This window comes from Silene latifolia, chromosome 10, assembly GCF_048544455.1.
Source record: "Silene latifolia isolate original U9 population chromosome 10, ASM4854445v1, whole genome shotgun sequence".
Classification (NCBI taxonomy): Eukaryota; Viridiplantae; Streptophyta; class Magnoliopsida; order Caryophyllales; family Caryophyllaceae; genus Silene; species Silene latifolia.
In genome coordinates this window covers 17,421,094-17,439,713 of record NC_133535.1, presented here as the reverse complement: position 1 = coordinate 17,439,713, position 18,620 = coordinate 17,421,094, and the positions used below count along the sequence as shown (strand labels likewise).

Below are 18,620 nucleotides of genomic sequence, written 5' to 3'. Positions count from 1 at the left end.
TTGCTGACCCAAACTTATGAAGAAATTGGCAGACATTTATTTCACGACGGTTGCTGCTGCCTCAGAGTCTGTTTTCTCTTTGACACCGCGCCAGCTTGCTTTATGGCGATCTCGGCAGGTTCTCACTCCTCCGATTGGTTACGTGCGGTTCCTATCTCGGGGTTGGGTCAGACTATGAACGGGAGGACTTACCGTAGTGTCTTTGGGGTATCGTGCGGGTGTTCGTTATTCACGGTATCTAGGCCCCGTCCCGCTTGCTCTCGGGTTTTCCTGGGGATGTTTTTGGGGACCACGTTGTTTCTTGTCTTGCATCTTGTGGGCGTTAAACATCGGCATAACCTTGTCCGGGACACTCTTTTCGACATCTGCTATAGATCCGGTATTCTTTGCGGGGAAGGAGGTTGATATCGGTTTGGTTGATGGGCATGGTGGCTCTCTTCGTCCTGCGGATTTATTGCTTTATTCTTGGGACAGGGGGCGTGATGTGTGCGTCGACCTGACAGGTTCTTCACCTTTGACTCAGACTGGGTTGGCAGATTTTGTGCCGGGCCGGGTTGTCGCTGATGCTGCTCAGCGAAAGTGTGCTAAGTATGGGGATTTGTGCGCGGTAGCGGGTTATGGTTTCCTACCTTTCTCTTTCTCTTCACTTGGGGAGTTGGGTTCGGATGCTGTTGCCTTGCTCAAGCGGATCCAGAAATTCTCGGTATCTCAGGATGCGGGGGCTCGGATGGCCGCTTACATTTTTACTAGACTTAGCTTTGCTATTGCTAAGGGTGCGGGAGCCCAGATTGTCTCTCGGCTCCCCACCAATTTCATGTAAACTTTTATTTTAATTTTAATGAAAGCTGCGCGCATCCATTATAAAAAAATAAAATAAAATAATAATAATAATAATAATAATAATAATAATAATAATAATAATAATAATACCTTAAAAGACTGAAGGGATTTTTGAGAGGGATTCATGTTGCATCTTTCACTAATCTACCTTCTAGAGTTACTGAAGCTCAACAGGCCCTTGCTGACAACAGTCATGTTAGGAGGACTTTCAGGTATATGAACTGTTGGGCTCTTTCTCCATCTTTTCAGGCCTGTGTTAAGGAAGGGTGGTCTCAGGACTATTTGGGATCTCTTTTTCAGAAGCTTAAAAGACTGAAGGGATTTTTGAGAGGGATTCATGTTGCATCTTTCACTAATCTCTCTTCTAGAGTTACTGAAGCTCAACAAGCTCTTTTGTCTTGCCAAGCTCTTCTTCAGGCTACTCCCTTGGATCCTATAATCCATGCTAAGGAAAAGTCCCTGTTGAAAGAGTATCTTCTGATTAAGAAAGCTGAACTGCAAGCTCTTTCCCAGAGAGCCAAAGTTCATGAGCTGCAACCAGATGATCTGGGTACTAGATTCTTCTATTCTAGGATTGCTACAAGGAAAGTTAGAAATACTATTGACACTATTCTAGATGACTCTGGGCATCTCTGCACTGGTACACAGGAGGTAGCACAGGGTTTTGTTTCCTACTATGAAGCTCTGCTGGGTGCTTCTAGTCCTATTATGCCTCTGCCTGATGATTTATTTGAGAGTAACTTAGTTCCCTCTGAGTGCTGTGCAGAGCTGGTAAGGCCTGTACTGTTAAGAGAGATTCTGGATGCTCTCAAATCCATTGATAGGAACAAGAGTCCAGACATTGATGGATATTCTTCTGGATTTTTCTTAGATGCCTGGTCTGAGGTGGGTCCTGATTTCAAAGCTGCAGTTCTGGAATTTTTCCAATCTGGTGTGATGCCTAGGGCTGCTAACTCTGTTATGCTTGTGCTTATTCCCAAAATGGACACTCCTACCACTGTTAGGGACTTTAGACCCATAGCCTGTTGTACTACTTTCTACAAGGTGGTCAGCAAAATTCTTGCAAATAGACCGAAGCTCACTCTGGACTCTGTCATTGGTCCTGAACAAGCTGCTTTTGTGGCTGATAGGGACATATTTGATAACACTATGGTGGCTCATGAACTGGTTTCTAAGTATGGCAGAGCCTATCTCACCCCAAGATGCCTCCTCAAAGTGGATATCAGGAAGGCATTTGACTCTGTTAATTGGGATTTCTTGAGGAATTGTATGCTGAGATTGAATTTTCCTTCTATTTTTGTGGACTGGATAATGGCCTGTGTTTCTTCTCCTTCCTAGTCTCTTCACATTAATGGTGGGTTAGAAGGATACTTCTCTGGTAAACGTGGGCTTAGGCAGGGGGACCCCCTTTCTCCTTACCTTTTTGTTCTTTGTATAGAGGTGTTATATATCAAGGATTCTTAGAAAGCTTCCTAGGTTTGATAATTTCTCTTATCATCCTAAATGTGTTCAATTGAATATTACACACCTTATTTTTACAGATGATTTATTAGTTTTTACTAGAGGGGATTTGCCCTCTATTACTGCTGTTGCTTCTTGTCTGGACACCTTTGATAAGCTTTCTGGGCTGCAGGCTAATCTTTCCAAGACTTGCCTTTATTTTGAGGGGGTTGCCTATGATCTTAAAGCTGCTATCTTAGATGCAACTGGGTTTAGTGCTGGTGATTTCCCATTCAGGTACCTGGGATTGCCCTTGTTTAATGCCAGAATTACTAAGGACATGTATCAGCCCCTCTTGGATAAGATTAAGGAGAGGATTATGCATTGGGCCAACAAGAATCTGGGTTATGCAGGTAAAACTCAACTGATAAACTCAGTTATTTTTGGTCTAAACAACTTCTGGGGGGGTAGTGTGCTCTTGCCTAAAGGGATTGCAAAGAAAATCAGGAAGCTTTGTAAGGATTTTCTTTGAGGGATAAAGGATGGCAGTAGGAGGCACATCTTTATGAATTGGCAGCTCTTATGTACTCCTAAGTTGGAAGGTGGCACGGGTATTAAGGAGGTCCTCAGCTGGAATTCTGCTCAGATGACTAAGTGGGTATGGAAACTCTTGTTTAAACCTACTTGTTTATGGTCTCGTTGAGTTACTTAGTATATCTTAAAGGGTGGGGATATTTGGTCAGCTCAGTCTAGTATTTCTCATTCTTGGTATTGGAACATTGTGATAAAAATGAAAGACTTGTTACTGGATCTCTCTGGTGGACCTGGGCAAGCTTTAAAATTGTTGGCCAGGTGCACTTCTCGTCTGAGGTTTGATGTTGCAGCCATTTATGACCTGATCAGACCACGCATCAGTGTTGTTCCCTGCCCCTGGGCCTCTCTGGTGCATGATAAAGGATGCCATCCCAAGCATTCTTTCACTGGAATGTTAGCTTTGCATGACAAGCTTCCATCTACTGATAAGCTTATATCTCGAGGGATAATGCTGGTTAATAGGTGCTCTATTTGTCTTAGGCAATGTGAGGACACTAATCACTTGTTTTTCATCTGTGAGCTTTCTGCTCAGGTTTGGGGTGCAGTTGCAGCTAGGCTGCACATTTAGGAGGTTACTTTTGATCTGCATGATACTGTCCAAGATTTCCTTATGGCTAGGAGGAATCATTTGCATAATGCCGGACTTCTGGCTACCATTTACTACATATGGAAGGAAAGAAATACTCGTATTTTTCAGGAGATTGCATCCTCTCCGGAGAATCTTAGCTCTAAAACTATTTGTATGGTTACTAGGTGTCTAGGCTTGTAATCTGGCTTGTGTGGTTTTTCTTTGAGGTTATTTTCTTCTCATCTTAGGAGGCTACTTTGGTCTCCTTTGTAGGAAAGAGTGGCATGGGTCTTGTACTTTCATTCTTATTTGTGTAATAAAAAGATCCAAAGCTTTTCTGCAAAATAATAATAATAATAATAATAATAATAATAATAATAATAATAATAATAATAATAATAATAATAATAATAAATATTATAATAACAATAATACCAATAATAATAATAAATATTATAACAATATTATTCATTAATAATAATAATAATAATAATAATAATAATATATTAATATAATCTAATAATAATAATCTAATAAGATATATAAAAAATAAAATAGTAATATAATAATAAATATAGTAATAATAATAATAATAACAACAACAATAATAATAATATATTAGTAATATAAATTATTACATTATTAATAATAATATAATATATTAATAATAATAACTAAAACATAAATATAATAATAATAATAATAATAGGTCTAATATAATAACTTATTAATATAATAATATTAAATATAATATTAATAATATTAAATATGTTATTAATAATATTAATAATAATGAATATATTAATAAAATAATAAATGTAATATAATAACTTATTAATATAATAATGAATATATTAATAAAATAATAAATGTAATATAATAACTTATTAATATAATAATAAATAAATATATTAAGGAAAATGATAAATACAACCCACTGGGTTGTATTTAAGCATTTAATACCCTTCTAAATTTAGTATTAATTTAAAAACTAGAGTGTAAATTACACATAAATCAATGCAATTAATGCATGTATTAACTATTTATTTCTTCTTTTAGTTGCTTAAATACAACCCATTGGGTTGTATTTATCATAACCCATATATTAAATATAAATATAATAATATTATGATTCATCATAATAATATAATAATAAATAAATATATTAAATATAAATATAATAATATAAACAGTGGATCTTTGATAATGCCACCTCCCGTAATTCCTCGTGGTCCATCCTTTTCTCCTTTATTGTTTGGCGCCTTTGGCTCAGACGATGCGATACCATCTTTTCGCCCACCTCACCTCCGCCTTACCCTTGATTCTGTGATGCCATCTCCTCCCAGGCTTCATCCTGGATTGCTGCCAAGCTCTACCCCCAATCACCCTCTCACCTTGGTCCTCACACTTCTGCCTATCGCTTCCCTTATAGCTGGGCTCCTCCCCTGCAGCATTGGTCAAAAATTAATGTAGACGCGGCCTTCTCCCCCTCCTCTTCGGTTACTAGCATTAGGTGTATTGTTAGGGATTGTGTTGGCTCTTGGTGTTGGGGCTGGTGTCCTTAACAGTTAGTGCAAGGACTTATAAATCTCTAAAAGGATCAAAGGGCATACTTTTGGTATTATTATCAGTTGATCCACGTTTATCAATAACGGTTGGCTTGCTAGATAAGTTTGACGTTATTGTCATACAGATGGCGGTGATCAACTGGTCCCTAAAAGTCACACCTATAGGATACGTTTGAGAGATGTGACAGTATGAAAATACAGTCATGTTGATGGCAATTTTGACTAACCAGTTAGTCCGAGTTATTTGACTAATAATTAGTCAAAATGTGATGTTGAGATATTATATTTAATACGGATTAAATAAAATGGGCTAAGGCGAATTAAACAGTTAATTCGTAAATTAAATATAAACGATTATATTTAATTAATGTATATTGAATAAATTATACAATATCGTCTTTGTCGGACATGTATTAATACTTCAACTAACCCGTGTTATTAGTTGATGTTTTAATAGCCGATAACCGATGACGATTTATAAAAACCGCGTCGTATACATTTTAGCGAAATTTATCGGACCACGAGATTAATAAGGAGGAAGTGGACAAGCCCACTCCCCCTCATGAAACCCACGGCCGAATGAAGGAACAAAAGGAGAGTTTCTTCTCCTTTTGAAACCTAATCATTCATTCTCGAAAATATTAGGGTTTCGGAGCAATTTTCTCTGAAATTCCTAGATCTCACATCGACAAAACTCACAATAGCTTTCTCAATATTGCAAGTCAATTAGAAAGCATTTCTAGCACAAGGGCATAGTCTCAGACGGTCTTGGGTGCAACGATTAGGAGGAAATCTCTGTTGATTTCTGTTCTTTACGCCGCACTACAAAGGACCCGAGGTTGATTCTTAATCTTTATCGTTTCATTGTTGTATTTCGTTTATGACCATATTTCACATGTTAAATTTACGTTATAGTCCTAAATTTAAAGGGTCTTATACGGATATTACCCCACAAGTGGTATCAGAGCGAGGCCACGTAAATTTTCATTGTGATTTTTCATAAAACGATTTGAAACGGTTGTTTTTGTCTCGAAAACCGTGCCTTGTTTACACGGCTGAAATTTTTTTTGAAACCGTGACATGTTTTACACGGTTGTTTCATCTTATTTTCGATTTGTTTTTGTGCATATTGTTGTTTTATACGGAGATTATAACAATATGTCAAGTTTTGTCAGATTGTAAAATTGTTCTTATGCGTTTTTGATCAAATTGCATTTGTTTTGTTTCGTCAAAACTGTTTTCACGAGGGTTTTGTTTTTCAGAAATTTTTGTTCTCGATCGAGCATGTTTTTATCGATCGAGAGGTTTTTCTGTTTTGTTTTTACTCGATCGAGTCCTTGTGCTCGATCGACCACTTTCAAAACCCCACTGCTCGATCGAGATGTCCTCGTACTCGATCGAGCAGATTTGCTGATAAAAGCTCTCGATCGACCTCCAGTACTGTCGATCGAGTACTTTCTGATTAGCATACTTCTCGATCGACTAGCAGTTCAGTCGATCGAGCCCTTTTGTTCCTCGATCGAGCACTTTTGTCCCTGGATCGAGGGATTTTTGTTCTGGCAGCTTTGAAAATTTATTCTTTTTCTTTTAAATTTTCTTTTGGCCTTAATATGTACTTTATACGGATATTGTACACTCGCTATGATTGTGAAACGGTTCACACACGTACCATATAGTTATTTTAAAGCGTATTTAAAGTAACGGATTGTAATAGATTAAAATGAAATTGATAGAAGCAGTTTTATCACATAAATTTTAATCGTTAAAAGGTGGTTTGGATAAATTTAACATAATTACGGAATTATGTCACGAATAAATTTGTTTTAGTTGATGCATTTTATTTATCGTTAATTATGAATGTTTTTGAATGCTTTTATTACGTATTTATTTATTTTACAAACGGTTGTAACTTAGTGTGGCCTTAGTAGAACGTGTTACCGTAATGATGGAACACGGTCTTGGTTGTATTTTGAGATCTCGTATCTCCGTTTTGGATTTTTCACTTGTAATTACAGTTTTTAATTAGAATGTAAATAGGTTTATATCTTGTATTTTTAATTGTAATTTTTGAGAAGACCAAAGATGGAGAATCAGATGCTCACTCCCGCTACATGAATCAAGATGGAACATCAAGACAAGCTTCTCGGGTCCAACGGTGGATTCCAAAGTTGTTTTATGTTTTATTTTATTAGGATAGGCCACACTATGAATTTTATTTACGTATTGCATTCATTTATTTATTTTTGTAACGATAATTTGCATCATTTTCCGCCTAAAACCAAACCACCTAATTATTGCATGAAACCTGACACATATAGAGGTCACGAGTTAGTTTTCTTAGACATTCTCATGTCACACGTTCAATGCTAAGCCATCACCCAAATTAATTCATTCACGCAGACGCTAGTTATTTGTTCACTTAAAATGAATTAAAATTAAGTTGATGGGATCTTCCTCGTATAAACCAAAATTGAGAATGGTCTTTATAGGTCAAACTCCAATGAGTCCCTTCTTCGTCGGTAGGCATAATATGACCCCTTCTACGTCGGGTAAGTTGGAACCGATTGACCTATTTTATCTCAACACTATGGTCACTCGTACGATCCTGTGATTATGGTGGACTATAGATAGGATTTACGGAAATCTATCGACCAAGAGTTCTTACGGAAGAATTAGCTAAACAGTTGGCTTATCAATTTACGGAAATTGAGTCTTGGGATCACTTGTATCATTCTTGAGGAAGATCAATTATGCAAGTGCTTGAGTCTACACGTTAAAATACATTTTAAATAGACTTAAATCACCTCGATGAGTTGCTTATTTCGTTTTTGTTTTCTTTCTTTTTCAGTGTAGAACACGAATTTTTAAACTGCTAATAACAAATGGCTGGTTCTACTGATAACCCAATGCCAAGTGCCACATTGGACCGTGAGTCCTGGCTTCGGATCTTCATGAATCAGATGAATCAGTCTACTCGACTGAAGAATGATGGATCAAACTTCGCGGACTGGGAGGCGGCATTACGGAATGCTGCCGCTGGCGACGGAAGCTCAAATATCTATTAGAGCCCATCCCGGCAAAACCCAGGTCCCACGGCTAGAGTATTTGAAATCACCAAGTTTAATGATTTACGTATGGAAGCGGGTGCGATTAAAAACGTACTCATTTTTGCAATGGAACCCAATTTGCAGAAACGCTTCATAGCCCATGGTGCGAACAAGATTTTCACCACGCTCACCAAGGAATTCTCGAAAGCACCGAGAATCGTGACCTATGAGCATACCACTCGCTTCTTTGATGCGAGACTCCAGAAGGGCCAACCGGTTAGCCCACACATTCTCAGCATGATTGAGAATGTCGAGAAGCTGGAGACCTTTGATTGTAAAATCAGCGAGAACATTGTTATTGACCGCATGCTTCACTCACTCCACGATGGTTTTTCGCAATTTAGAGCGAATTACTATATGAATGATTTGAAGAAAAGTCCCCATGAATCGCACTCCTTCTCGTACGGACCGACCAGAAGGACATGAAGTTCAGTGGGAGCTTGAAACAGGATGTTCTTGTTGTGACAAACAAGGGGAAAGGTAAGGGCAAAGCTCAGGCAAACCTAGCGAGAGGTAAACCGAAGTTCAAGAAGTCGGGTTCAGGTAAGAGTGGGCCTGGTGAGTCGAGCACCTCATCGGGCGCGACAAAGAGCAAGAATGAAAACATGGAATGCCATCATTGCCACAAGACTGGGCATTGGAGGCGTACATGTCCCGTTTATCATGAGGACTTAAAGGCAGGTCGTGTTAAACCTTTTGGTATGTCTTCTCTCTCTTCTACTTTTATTCATATGATTGAGATTAACCACGCAAGTTACGGAACTTGGGTACTTGATCCTGGTTGTGGTTCTCATCTGTGTAATCATGTGCGGGGGCTCCGAAACATCGAACCCCTCGTAAAGGGTGAGGTGGACTGCGTGTCGGGAATGGAGCAAGAGTGGCTGCCATCTCAAAGGGGACATATGTGATCCAACTTCCTAGCGGATTTGAGTTGTCATTATATGACTGCTATTATGTACCTAGTCTTTCCAAAAACATTATTTCAGTTTCTGCACTTGACAAACTTGGTTTTTCATTTGTAATAGAGAATAATACTTGCATTTTCTCTTTACACGATATGATTTATGGCAAGGCGGTCTCCATGAACGGAATTTATGTTTTAGATCGGACCACCGAAATATTACACGTAATGAATAAAAAGTTAAAGGTTGGTGACAAAGATCAAACGTATCTATGGCACCGCTGTATGGGACACATTAATGAGAACGCGTAAAAAGCTCATTAAAAATGGAGCTATCTCGGCCTTTGATTTTCAATCATTTGGCACGTGTGAATCATGTCTCATCGGTAAGATGACTCGTATTTCCTTCAAAGGTGTTGGAATGCGCGGTGCTGACCTATTAGGACTCATACACACGGATGTATGTGGCCCTATGTCAATCACCGCACGAGAAGGCTATAGGTATTTCATCACTTTCACGGACGATTTAAGTAGATATGGCTATGTCTACTTAATGAAGCACAAAAGTGAATCCTTTGAAAAATTCAAAGAATACCGAGAATAGGGCAGAACCTATTAGGTAGAAAGATTAAAACACTACGTTCAGATCGTGGTGGCGAGTATCTTTCTCACGAGTTTGATCAACACCTAAAGGACTGTGGGATTGCCCTACAGTTAACTCCACCTGGAACACCTCAATTGAATGGTGTGTCCGAACGGAGAAATCGAACACTACTTGATATGGTTCGATCCATGATGAGTCACACCGTGTTGCATGACTCATTGTGGGGTTGCTCTTCTTCGTCACTCTAATACTTAACCGAAGTCCGTCTAAAGTGTTGACAAGACTCCATATGAACTATGGAAGGGAACGGTCCCTAACTTGTCCTTTATACGGGTTTGGGGCTGCGAGGCTTATGTCAAGTGGAGACACGAGGATAAGCTCGGCCGCGATTGGTCAAGACATACTTTATAGGTTATCCTAAAGGAACACTTGGTCATTACTTTTATTCGCCAACCGAACAACGTGTTTTTGTTGCGGCTAGTGCGACATTCTTAGAGAAGGAATTTCTTGAGAATGCAAAGAGTGATAGAACCTTCGACCTGTCGGAGATTCCAGAACCAAATACCGAGCAACCATTGGAGGAACTAATTCCTTCAATCCCGGCTGCGGTGAATATTCCTGAGGAACCTAGGAGGTCGGGAAGAGTCTCTATTCCTCCAGACAGATACATTGGTATGGTCGAGGAACATGACATAGATGACGTTCTACTCTTAACGAGTAGTGAACCCGCAACCTATAAAGGTGCCATGACTAGTTCTGACTCAAAGCTATGGCTTGAGGCCATGCAATCCGAGATGGACTCTATGTATGAGAACAACGTATGGGATCTCGTTGACTTACCTGCTAAGGTTCGTCCCCTTTAATGCAAATGGCTTTACAAGATAAAGCATTCTGTGGAAGGTCAACAAGATATCTATAAAGCACGACTAGTTGCTAAAGGTTTCACCCAAGTGCCAGGTTTGCACTACGATAAAATTTTTGCACCCGTAGTCATGCTGCGTTCCATTCGGATTATCTTAGCGATTGCCGCTTTTCATGACTATGAAATTTGGCAAATGGATGTGAAAACCGCCTTCTTAAACGGCTTTTTGGAGGAAGAGTTGTACATGGTACAACCCGAAGGTTTCATCGATCCAGAACATCCTAAGAAAGTGTGCAAGCTTAAGCGTTCCATTTATGGACTTAAGCAAGCATCTCGGAGTTGGAATCATCGCTTCGACCAAGTGATTAAAGAAAATGGATTTACTCGATCGGTCGAGGAACCATGTCTTTATATCAAGTCGAGTGGGAGCAAGATTGTCTTCCTAATATTGTATGTCGATGACATACTCCTGATTGGGAATGACATACCTCTCTTAACTTCGGTGAAAGTATGGTTGAAAAACCATTTCCAGATGAAAGATCTGGGTGAAGCACAAAGAATTCTGGGCATCCGTATCTATCGAGATAGGTCACGTCGGATGTTATCTCTCAGTCAGGAGTCTTACATAGACAAAGTCCTAGAGAGATTCAGCATGACTAACTCCAAGAAGGGGTTTCTTCCTATGGCTCCAGGGGTGCATTTGAGCAAGTCTCAGGCACCAGAGACACCGGAAGAGAAAGAGCGCATGGCACGGATTCCTTATGCTTCGGCTATAGGATCAATCATGTATGCCATGATATGCACACGTCCCGACGTGGCATATGCATTGAGTACGACAAGTCGATTCCAACAGCATCCAGGTGAATCACATTGGCTGGCTGTCAAGAACATTCTTAAGTACCTACGGAGGACTAAAGATTGGGCATTGACTTATGGAGGCCCTCAAAAGCTATGCGCAACCGGATTCGTGAGATGCTAGCTTCCAAACGGATCGAGATGACTCAAAATCTCGGTCTGGATTCGTTTTTACTCTTAATGGCTGCTTGATCAGTGGAAGAGTTCGAAACAAAGCATTACAAGAGATTCTACGACCGAGTCCGAGTACTATGCCGCGTCCGAAGCTACAAAGGAAGCGATATGGATGCGTCAATTCTTACATGGGCTATCTGTAGTGCCTAGTTCGAATGACCCGATTACCATCTATTGCGACAATAGTGGTGCCATCTTCCAAGCTAAGGAGCCTAAGTCTAGCAACAAGTCTAGACATGTACAACGGAAAGCTCATCTAATCCGAGATTACGTGGAGCAAAAGGAAGTAGTGATAGAAAAGATTGCTACTGAGGATAACATAGCAGATCCTCTCACTAAACCATTACGACAAGATAAGCATGAAGGGCACGTTAATTCCATGGGAATTAAACGTGTTCCTAAGTTGTAGTACTCTTTTATGGATTAGATTCATTCCCTTATGTACTCTCTACGACATCATCGTTTTGATATTTTATATATTTTGTTTTTCATGTGGAATTGTACGACAATTTTTGAACACCACAAAGTGAACTGAACGAACATTATATTTTTCAGTCCTTAATTGCCCACATGAGCTGATAACTCTGGCAATTATTTTGTGACGTTGGTTGATGGTGGGTTCAACGAGCCATAAGTCAACCGGTTGACTGACCAATCACAGAGGCGGTTTATACGGATATTTCGTAGGACACAATTGTGACATCGACGTGGAGTCCTAAATGTTTTATAACATTCGGTGCCCGGTCGTGGATAGGACTTCCATGGTGATCCTAAGAGTCGATTCTTTTGACTATCGACTGTCTCTTGAGACTAAGGCAGATTTTGGGTGACTTTGGTTTCTTTCTCACGGTCATCCGTAACAGGGGGCCAAGTAGATTTTTTCTGGGTCATTTCATGCTGCGCTTAGATCGGAAGGAGTTCGAGTTGAAGGAAATATTCAGCCTTTATCAGGTACTCGATATTTCTCAGGGCCACTCGAGGAGCTGTAACTGAAATGCATGGCCATGCTCGGATACGGATTCGTTTTATCAGTTAAGTTACTCTCTAGTCGGGGAAACCACTCTTGATACAGATCGATTGTAAAATACGACCTTTGCGGATCCGGATCCGCAAATTGTTTTACATTGAGTGGGAGAAATTTTAAATGAATATGAGAATCGGTTATCGCACATACACTTGTACGGACAAGTGGGAGTTTGTTGGAGCTTGTGTCCTCCAGTTAGTGCGGATAACGTCATTGCACATACACTTGTACGGACAAGTGGGAGCTTGTTGGGGCTGGTGTCCTTAACAGTTAGTGCAAGGACTTATAAATCTCTAAAAGGATCAAAGGGCATACTTTTGGTATTATTATCAGTTGATCCACGTTTATCAATAACGGTTGGCTTGCTAGATAAGTTTGACGTTATTGTCATACAGATGGCGGTGATCAACTGGTCCCTAAAAGTCACACCTATAGGATACGTTTGAGAGATGTGACAAGAGATGAAAATACAGTCATGTTGATGCCAATTTTGACTAACCAGTTAGTCCGAGTTATTTGACTAATAATTAGTCAAAATGTGATGTTGAGATATTATATTTAATACGGATTAAATAAAATGGGCTAAGGCGAATTAAACAGTTAATTCGTAAATTAAATATAAACGATTATATTTAATTAATGTATATTGAATAAATTATACAATATCGTCTTTGTCGGACATGTATTAATACTTCAACTAACCCGTGTTATTAGTTGATGTTTTAATAGCCGATAACCGATGACGATTTATAAAAACCGCGTCGTATACATTTTAGCGAAATTTATCGGACCACGAGATTAATAAGGAGGAAGTGGACAAGCCCACTCCCCCTCATGAAACCCACGGCCGAATGAAGGAACAAAAGGAGAGTTTCTTCTCCTTTTGAAACCTAATCATTCATTCTCGAAAATATTAGGGTTTCGGAGCAATTTTCTCTGAAATTCCTAGATCTCACATCGACAAAACTCACAATAGCTTTCTCAATATTGCAAGTCAATTAGAAAGCATTTCTAGCACAAGGGCATAGTCTCGGACGGTCTTGGGTGCAACAATTAGGAGGAAATCTCGTTGATTTTCATTCTTTACGCCGCACTACAAAGGACCCGAGGTTGATTCTTAATCTTTATCGTTTCATTGTTGTATTTCGTTTATGACCATATTTCACATGTTAAATTTACGTTATAGTCCTAAATTTAAAGGGTCTTATACGGATATTACCCCACACTTGGGTACGGGGTTGGTCCAGCCGTTTGAGTGCCCCTAACCCCTTCATTAGTGAGATCCTTTCTATTATTAAAGGGATACTTTTTGCTACTCATTCCACCAGTAAATTTGTGATTGCTTCAGATTGTATTAATGCCGTTACCGCCATTTTGAGAAACGACCTTCTTGTGGTCCCTTTACTAATATCATTGCTGAGTGCAGGGAATTAGTACGAGCCTCTCCTCATTTAGAGCTCGTTTTTGAGAAGAGATCAGCCAATAAAGTAGCGGATGCAATCGCCAAATTTTCCTTCAATGACGAAAGCTCTTGTAATGGTTGTTTTATTTGGGAACATGCTCCTAACTTTGTAATTGAACTTTGTATGGTAGATTTTTTAGGGGCTTGCACGCCCCTTAACCCCGACCCCTCACCATGATGATGTACTCTGCTTTTCCATTTTAATATATGTTCTTTCCGGCTAAAAAAAAATATAATAAATATAAAAATAATAATAATAATAATAATAATAATAATAATAATAATAATAATAATAATAATAATAACAGTAACAATAACAATAACAATAACAATAGTATATGGACTGCTATTACATGCTGCCTTCAACTTTGCTACATCCGTTACTTGCTTCCCTGATATTTTGGCCTGGTTCTTCACTCATAATAGGGGGAGTAGTTGGATTAAGAAGCGTAGCAGATGTGCTCTACTTTGTACTATTTACCACACTTGGCGTGAGCGAAATAATCGAATCTTCAAAGGTCTTGCTCGTGATCCTGAGGTTGTTGTTCAGCTTGTCATTAGTCAAGTTACTTTAAGGATGGCTAATTGTTCTTTGGATTTGCTTAAGTTGTTTTAATCTTGTATTTTGCTTGGTAGGTTTGTTGTAAAGGTTGTTATTCTGACCTCCTTGTAGATTTGGTAGAAGGGTCTTGTATGGTTTTATTATATTAATAAGAGATCCTCTTGCATTTCTGCAATAATAATAATAACAATAGTAAATAAATTAATATAATGATATCAATAAGAATATAAAATAAGAATAGTAATATTAGTGTTGAAATAAGATAATCTGAACTGAACTGAATGGAGCTGAACTGAACTGAAATGAACTTAATAGAGCTGAACTGAACTGAACTTATTAGAACTGAAATTAAATCCAAAAGAACAAGGTCTTATCTAGAATAAGTCAAAATGGTTTATAAAAACTATTTGTTCTAGAATTATCCTAAGAACATTCTCTTGCCTTATTTTGGAAGATTTGATTAATGAACCTTCTCCTATAAATTTAGTGTTGTTTTTTCAGAATTGATTCATCTCGTCTCATCCTATAAATGGTTTATAAAGCTTCTGAGTTGTGCCCATTGAATCAATTTTCGAATTTTGAATCCTTGAGTTCTCACATCTCTAGGCAATCATTGTTTTCCATCGTTCTAACTTGGGAATCATATAAGAAAATAATCGTGTTGTAATTTTCAGTTTTGTGAGAGAGAGTTAATTGAGGTACAGGGTTGGACTCGAGAAGCAGGATTGGGTTGATCGTGGAGATTTTCTTTGTAATTGGATAGGATTATAAGGAAAATATTAACAAGAGAGATAGTGGACGTAGACTTTTAGGAAGTATGTGCTAGAATATAATGATAGAATATAACCTAACAAACTTAGTTAGAAGTTTGTTAGAAGTTAGTTAGAGGTTGTTAGACCTCCCATAAGTCGGTTTACCCCTAGTATAAAAGCTATAGCTATCTCATAAATTGTACACAACTTACTCATCTTACTCATAATACAATACACAAATCTTTCTGCTATATTCTCTCTCTCTCTCTCTCTCTCTCTCTCTCTCTCTCTCTCTCAATCTTTCTTTCTAAACATTTAATCAAATCACATCTTAATCATGATGAACTATCAAGTTCAACATGGTATCAGAGCAGGTTCAATCTGAACATGTTTCTGCATAGCTCCCACGTATCAATTTTACATTCATATCTTCATCTTCTTCATTTGTCTATCAATTCATCTTCATCTTCAATTTCTTTATCTTCATCTTTAATTCAAGAAAATGGCAACAGAAAACTTACAAACATAAATAAGCATGGATGATCCACATTATATACACCATTCTGATACTCTAAGCAACAAATTGGTTGCTACTCCTTTCGATGGTACTGGTTTTGGTGGCTGGAAGAGGGCAATGCTGACTGCTTTGTCTGCAAAGAAGAAAGTGGGTTTTATTGATGGCACTATACCCAGACCTTCTTCCACTGCTGCAACTGCTCTACTTTGGCAAAGATGTAATGACACTGTTCTTTCTTGGATTTTGAACAGTGTTTCTCCAGAGATATCAAAATCAATTCTTTTCAGTAGTACTGCAAGAGTTGCGTGGGTAGAGTTGGAAGAAAGATTTGGACAGTCTAATGGAGCTCAATTATATGGAGTTCAAAAGAAACTCAATGATTTCTCCCAAGGCAATGACAATATTGGATCATATTTCACTAAACTCAAGACAATCTGGGATGAAATTGATGGTATGGGCATGAATCCAGTCTGTGTTTGCACATGTACTTGTGGTGCAAAGGATAAACAACTCAAATTTCAAGAAGATCAATGAGCTGTCCAATTCTTGATGGGTCTCAATGATTCATACTCCAATATCCGAGGGACTATTTTACTGAAAAATCCTTTACCCAAAATCACTTCAATATACAATAGTTTTTTACAAGAAGAAGGGCAAAGGGAGATTTACAACAATGTTGCTTTTCAACCTGATTCTGCAGCATTGTATGCCAAAAACACGAATTATAAGGGTAATAATTGGAATGGTGCCTCTAATAATCAACGCCAGTTCAAACAATCTGGTTATCCTCATAATCAATGTACTCAAGGGAACTTTAATCAAGGAGGGGCAAACTACTCTCAAGATGGGAATTTCAAGAAGAGTAACAACAACAATTATGGAAACTTTGGTAATTCGAATAGCAATTACAAAGGCAAGAATTTTATTCCAGGTTACAATCGGTTGTCAAATGATCAGAATCCACCAAGGCAGCAGACTACCTTTTGCATTTACTGCAATAAACCTGGCCACAAGACTGACAATTGCAAGCATCTGCAGAACAGAAACAAGAGGTTTGCAGCAAATGTCTTCAATAATCAGGATGGCATTTTGGGTTCTTATCAAACTCCTGTTGCTGATGACAATGCACAGAATCCCAACATTAACAGCAATCATAATTTTACTTTGAACTCTACTGGTCTTGCTGGTCCTGCATCTGCTGCAAATTTTGCTGGTAATGTTCACTCTACCTCTTTTAGTGTTTTTCTAAATACATGGATTCTTGATATTGGTGCTAGTGATCACATGTGCTCTAATAAGGCCTTATTTTCTGATTTTAGACACCTAGAGAAGCCTTATAGTATATCTTTACCTAATGGTCAGATAATATATATCAATACCATAGGCACAATACTTGTTGCTCCTGGTTTTTCATTGCAGAATGTGTTATATGTGCCTTTCTTCCAGATCAATCTTCTGTCCATTAGTAAACTAAGTAAGCAATTTAGTAGCACTGTTAGTTTCACCCCTGACCTGGTCCTTGGTAAAAACTATAATGATCTTTATCTTCTGCAACCTAACATTCATCTTGCTGAGACACATACCAATTCTCATTCTGCTGAGTTTACTAATGCTGCTTCTGAGCAAGCATTTAATAAACATAGTTTTAATTATGCAATCTTATCTGTCTCTAGTGATGTATGGCATCATAGGTTAGGACATCTTCCTTTGTACAAACTAAAGCAACTGCAAATTTGTAATGTGAATGATAATAAGTGTGATTTTACTTCTTGTTCCATTTGTGCTAAAGCAAGACAGCATAAATTATCTTTTCAATTGAGTGAATCTATTTCTTTTGAACCTTTTGAGTTAATTCATATAGACTTGTGGGGTCCTTACCATACACAAACTTACAATGGCTACAAGTATTTTCTCACCATTGTTGATGATTTTAGTAGGTGTACTTGGACTCATCTCTTATCTTGTAAAAGTAATGCTTTTGTCTTTATCAAGACTTTTATTGCAATGGTTGGTACTCAGTTTGGCAAGAATATCAAAGTTATAAGATCTTATAATGGCATTGTACATTTTATCTCAATTTCTCCTTGATAATGGCATTGTACATCAAACTACTTGCTTTCATACTCCTCAACAGAATGGAGTGGTAGAGATAAAACATAAGCACCTATTAGAAATAGCCAGAGCTTTAGAATTCTAATCAAACTTGCCTACCAAATATTGAGGTGAATGTATTCTAACAGCTACTTACATTATCAATAGGTTACCAACTAGAATTTTGCAAGGCTTGTCTCATTTTCAAGTTTTATTTGGTAAAGCTCCTACTTTAAGCCATATGAGAAGTTTTGGTTGTCTTGTCTATGCTTCAACTAGTAAACCTGGCAGGGACAAATTTGCACCTAGAGCAACTACTTGCATTTTTCTAGGTTATCCTTATGGTAAGAAGACATATAAATTTATAAACATGGAGACTAAATCTATCATTTATTCTCGAGATGTTATCTTTCATGAACATATATTTCCTTATGTTGAGCATTCTGAGGCTAGTTACATTCCTGTACTTGTCACTGACTATTCTGCTAGTCCAAATTTTAATATACCATCTGCAACCACAAATCCTGATAACACTGTCCAGGTCAATCCCATACACACTGGTCCCTTAACTGACCAGAATATTTTACATACTGAGACCACAAATAATTCGGGTCATAGCATTACAGTTCCAGGAAGCATAAGAACATCTACTAGGTCTATTAGACCACCATCATACTTACAGGGTTATGTATGCCCTCA

General features: G+C 38.2%; 1 protein-coding gene across 1 annotated transcript; it reads left to right on the top strand.

Annotated features, from left to right (window-relative positions):
- Nucleotides 1–15,848: 15,848 nt before the first annotated feature.
- Nucleotides 15,849–16,364, top strand: LOC141607206 (uncharacterized). Its single transcript, XM_074426566.1, has one exon. It carries the CDS (start codon nt 15,849–15,851, stop codon nt 16,362–16,364), a length of 516 nt encoding a protein of 171 aa, XP_074282667.1.
- The last annotated feature ends 2,256 nt before the right edge of the window (nt 16,365–18,620 follow it).

Bases quoted from the DNA above. Each gene is read 5' to 3' on its own strand.
- LOC141607206 (XM_074426566.1), top strand. From the start codon at position 15,849: ATGGATGATCCACATTATATACACCATTCTGATACTCTAAGCAACAAA.